This window comes from Myxine glutinosa, chromosome 2 (assembly GCF_964187855.1).
Source record: "Myxine glutinosa chromosome 2, kmMyxGlut1.1, whole genome shotgun sequence".
Classification (NCBI taxonomy): domain Eukaryota; kingdom Metazoa; phylum Chordata; class Myxini; order Myxiniformes; family Myxinidae; genus Myxine; species Myxine glutinosa.
The window spans coordinates 160918036-160923103 of record NC_136262.1 but is presented as its reverse complement, the minus strand read 5'-3'; the positions used below and the strand labels follow the sequence as shown (position 1 = coordinate 160923103).

The following is a 5068-nucleotide window of genomic DNA, read 5'->3' as shown; positions in this document are numbered from 1 at the left end:
CTTCAGGTCGCACAAGATCTGCCTGCAACCCTCTTATGGTTAAACTGCCAAAGTCTAGGCTCTCTGCTCACCTTCACTCTTTCATTCCCCTTTTCTCCCGCCTCTGGAACAAACTCCCCCACTCCCTTCAATCCCACTCCTCCCTCCAGGTCTTTAAAACAGCTGTTCACCACCATCTCTTATCTTCCCCCATCGAAAACCTTGATCTTTTCTACCCCCGGTAATTCACCCCAGAGTCCTTCGTGTTCATATGTTTTATTCCTCTCCCACCTCCCCCCAAGTCCTCCCGATGTCCCTGCTCTCAAATGTTGTGTTTGTGTCCTTCCCCCTCTTCCCCCTCTCTTTTGTGTCCTTCCCCCTCTCTCCCCATCTTGTCTGCCGCTCCCCTTGTTTTTTGTGTTTTGTGTGTCGGTTTGTCTTTTTGTGTGATTAATGTTAGCTCTTCCACGAGCCTCGATCTTGTATACAAAAAAAAATATATATATAAAAAAAAAAAAATACAAGGACCTTAAAATTATAACACAATGTTGTTGGCTATTCATTTAAGTCAAATCTAGTACAGACAACTGACCTACTTTAAAGTTGTCCACTCAGTTCAGTTGAGTTCTGCTTCCCTGGAAGCTCTAGTTTGGAAGTGCATCAGTAGTCTAGTAGGAAGATTAGGTCCCCCTGCACCCCCCGGAGATATACTTCTAATCAGTGTTTCTAGATTGGAAAAAATGTGTAGAAAATGACTAGCTATGGCCCCAAGCTGAAAAAATGTCCCACATACCATTTTTATGCAAATTACTGCTGCCATTATCAAAAAAACGATTTTTGACATATCTCAGCCAATATTGCAGATAATTGAAAAAATAAGGTGTCTAGACTCATGTTTTGACGGGTGTAGATCATGATAGAACTATTCATAACAAGATCACCTGTGTCTATGGTTTGCTAGTATGCTAATTAGTGCTTTATTTACAAAATAATCACAGTTTTACGAAATAATAGACTCATATTAAGGTCCGTCTACACAGACGTTAACACAAAGTTTTATTTTTCTAAATATTACAACTGTCAAAATAGTCCTAGCACTCAATGTGACCACTCTTCTCTTGCTTGTTTTAGATAAACATCATTAGCATTAGTGATTCTACACTGAGTCAGTCATCATCATTTTCATCGAAATCGTCAGAGTCAAACTCTTCTTCTCCTTCCTCTTCCTCCTCCTCTTCGTGCTCTCCTGTGTTCAGAAGATCCACCAGTGAGGTTGGTAGGATGGGACCACTGGACCACATTGGTTTCAACAGTCCTTCATCAGTCCTTATCCATCCTTGCTCCTCATAAGGTTTTGGCTTTTCGATGATAGGTTGATCGGCTCTTTTGTACAATGCTACGCGGTGGTTCACACGCTGGATGTGCGGCTTCAGGGCAGACTGGCATGGAGGAAGGCGAGCCAGATCAACCTTGGACTTGGATGTGAGGGTCTTGTCCTCTCCCACCATTTTTCGTAGCAGCTTGGCACGGACAATGTCCACTGATGACTCGCGACTCTGGCCGTACATCACACAGGTGAATTTTTCTAACTGCCTCTCCACCTCAGGGTTGGCATCCCAGTTGTCACCCAGTTCACCGAATGCCCTGTGAAACCTGGGATTCTTCTCCAGCTTTTTCAAGGGCCCGACTTTTCCCTTCCCTTTGAAGGCACTGGTGCAGTCTTCTCCGCTGAACACATAGTACCCCAGGAGAGTGGCACAGTAGTCCTCTCCCAGGGATTCTGCCAGCTCAGAGACGTTGACAAGTTGGCGATGCTTCCCTGACCCTGTATCCAGGTACACCGTCAGCTTGATGTTGTGGGCATGGTGGAGCAGGATCAGGAGGATGTCTGTGTCCGGTGTTCTGACTACAGCGTTCTTGTATCCGATGGTAGCAGCATGATGGAGGTACAGAACCACCCTGGTATCAGTCTCTTCCTGGTTGCTGTAGATCGTGGGGAGTTCACGTACCTCGACCTGAAACACAAAAAGGCACCGCATTTCAATCACCAGTCACTGCCAGTTTCAGATCTAGACAAACATCACAGGTAATCACCTTTTTTTCAGGAAAAATTACAAATTGAATCGCCATTCACGAAGGGCTTTCAATTTTACCTTGCCATTCGTTGAGGCAAGTTGGTGGGCCTTCCCCTCCACGATCAGCACAGCCATCTCTGTTCTCTCCAGCCTGGTAGCTGCCTCTTGTCCACTCCACACTTTCAGAAGAAGCTGGCACATCTGCTTTTTGTTGTCGTCATTTGCAAGGAACATTTTGAAGTCATATGGCTTCCTGGTTGCTGGTCCAGCCAGAATGATCTTCTCTGAGCTGCCCCGCCTCAGCCTTTCCTGCGCTTTGATTGACTCAGGATGGTAACTGTCAGTGGAGAACAGAAAGTGCTGCTTGGCCACCATCTGATCAAGCACCTGCAAGCATATCTCACCACATGTTGGGGGAAGGTTGGCAAGGGTATGCAGCAGCGCCATTCCATCCTGGATGAACAGGGCATCCTTGGGGTATTGCAGATCTTGTGGTGTGGTGTCCTCTAAAAGGTAGTGCAGAATGGAGGCTTTGTTGGTTTTGCAGAAGAACCCATCTGGTGTCCCAAGGCTAGGAGGCACTGGCATCAGGCAGTACTTCATGAGTTCTCCCAGGTCTAATGGCTCATCTTGACTCTGAGACTTGACAAGGAGCAGGAATGCAAGGTTGCTTTGCTCCTGATACTGGATGACCTGGAATGATAAATGGTGATTGGTTGATATGTACTACAGGAAGGACTACAGGTGAAAATTATTCATGTGCTATAAATTGGCATATTTACAATCTTTACATTGTTCATTGATGTGCACTGTCTTTAATAAACAAATTTGGAGTTCAATCTTGTATCTCAATATAGCATGTACAGGACGCCATTTAAAAATACAACATAAAATACAAAAGCACTTGGGTATTGGATTACATCCTTACCTTGCCCTGTGAGGATGTTAGTGTGATCTTCTTGTTACTAGCCTCCATGGTCTTGAGTTTCTTTCTCTTGATTGGGTTGAAGAAGCTCTCAGGTTCTCCGCTTTCCAGGCGCCTGATGAAGTCAGCTTTCGCAGCTTTCCCCACAGCTTCTGCTTGTAACACATCCATCTCAACATCCATGGGGACGGGAGCACCAGAGGCCAGGCAGTAGAGTTTGTCCTTATCAATGATGGTGAACGGATTGGTGAAGTTCTTGATAGTAGTTAGGGTTCGCTGAACGGCCTCCTCGCCTTTTCTGATCTCTGCCTTCTCTAGTTCACGATGTCTCCCTGCTCTTGGGCAGTCTGGGTCATCGATGAGATCCACCATCTCAAGGGTCTTTTCATAGAACTGTGCCCGTGCTGTGGTTGTTCGGCACCATCTCTGGTATGCCCCAAACTGACTGTACAGGCCAGCAAAGCCACCTGAAAAGTGAACATATTTTAATTGCATAACCCAATCATTAAAAGGGAAATGTTTTGTAAGAGCAGTTTACATCATATAAAGCTGGTTTCTACAGTTTCAAATGTATAATGTACTGAAAGAAAATGATGTACCTGATGATTTAGCAAAGCGCATGAACGTTTCTTCCATTGTCTTGTCGACAGCACTGAGTGCCCCTGGTATCATCGAGCGAGCCACTGCGATTGCACCCATAGTAAGCAGGTCCTTGGCCCCTGGGTGCGTGCTTTCCAGATTTGTCAGGTGGACTTCCAGCCAAGTCAGATATCTGTAAAGTACAGAGAGGGAAATACTGTAGACATTTATTGGAATAGCTCCTCTCATAATACATGAACCCAAGTATCAATTAAAATCTACTCAGTGATGGTTATACATTTTACCATGTATGCTACACAAACCTGGAGTAGTTGTGTCCGTCAAAGGCGAAGAAGATATCTGCCATCTCTCCGTTACACTTGTGAAACAGCTGGAGGTTGTTGGTCTTCACAGAGTGGAGGAGCATGAAGACAAGATGGCAGTGGGTAATGAACGACATCCAGAAGGCAGCTGTCTTCCCCAGGTGGCCCTTGCGCACCTTTTCCTCAAAGGCATGGTACTTTTTGATGAGGAGTAGAGTTGAGGGGTCTTTGAGGGCTTCATCGAGGTGCTCTCGGTTGCAAGACTGGGTCATTCTGAGAAGCACAGCAGGGTCAGAGATCATGATGTTCTCCTCCTCAGTGAATCTCTCCATCAACAGCCTCTCCATTGCCTCACACACTGTTTTGAGGCAAAAGAGGGACTTTGCGTAGGCCTTTCCACTGAGAACACCTTTGAGAGATCCACTTGTTACTAGTTGTGCCTCAAAGAGAATCTCTGCATATCCAGAACCACGCATCTTGTGTCCAGTGAGCATCCCGATGTAGTTCATGGATGTGTGGAAGGGTCCAATCGTTACTACATGACTAGCAAATTCATTTGGCCAGCGCCAGATGATGGGAAGGGCTTTCATGCAGACACCCAGATCAAATGTATTCAGGACCCATCTCTGACCCACCTCAGCAGTTGCTGCCTCGGAACGCTTCAGTAGCTCACGAACAACTGCGTTGTCTGTGATCGGTTGGTGGATAGGCGTGCAGTAGTCGACTGTTGATTTGCTGGGTGGGGGAGAACCAGTTGCAGAGGTGAAACCCCCTAGCCCAGGCACAGGCTGCAGGCCACAGCTTCCGATGTATCTGATGAAGAGCCAGATGTAGTACTCTTGCATCGTAGTGGCATAGACTGTGTCATTCTCTGCTGGCGGTGTGAATGATGAGCCGTGCACACTGGTAGTGGTTTTATTCAAGTTGTCCCACTCACAGTGGAATACAAGGTTGCCCTCTCCTGTCACAATTTGTGGTGTACGATAAGTTGAGACTTCATCCAGGACCTTGGCGAGAGCAGTTTCCAACTCCAAGGCGAAATCGTAGCTCTCAGAGTGTCCAAGCCTGTGTAGTATTGTGGTGAGCTGTTTGCTTCGGAACAGGTGCCTTACAGTCACACAGAGGAGAATGTGCTTTGGTAACTTCCATTTTCCATCTGACACTGCACGGCACAGATCTTGTCCAAT

The 5068-nt window shown here is 46.4% G+C and overlaps 1 protein-coding gene across 1 annotated transcript; it reads right to left on the bottom strand.

Moving 5' to 3' along the window:
- Positions 1-927: 927 nt before the first annotated feature.
- On the bottom strand, positions 928-4741 carry LOC137422495 (uncharacterized). The gene is made up of 5 exons (XM_068109237.2): positions 3882-4741; positions 3579-3751; positions 2983-3446; positions 2133-2747; positions 928-1994 (listed from the first exon to the last, which is right to left on the bottom strand). Exons 1-5 carry the CDS (start codon positions 4724-4726, stop codon positions 1146-1148), a joined length of 2946 nt encoding a protein of 981 aa, XP_067965338.2. The 5' UTR covers positions 4727-4741; the 3' UTR covers positions 928-1145.
- Positions 4742-5068: the final 327 nt, after the last annotated feature.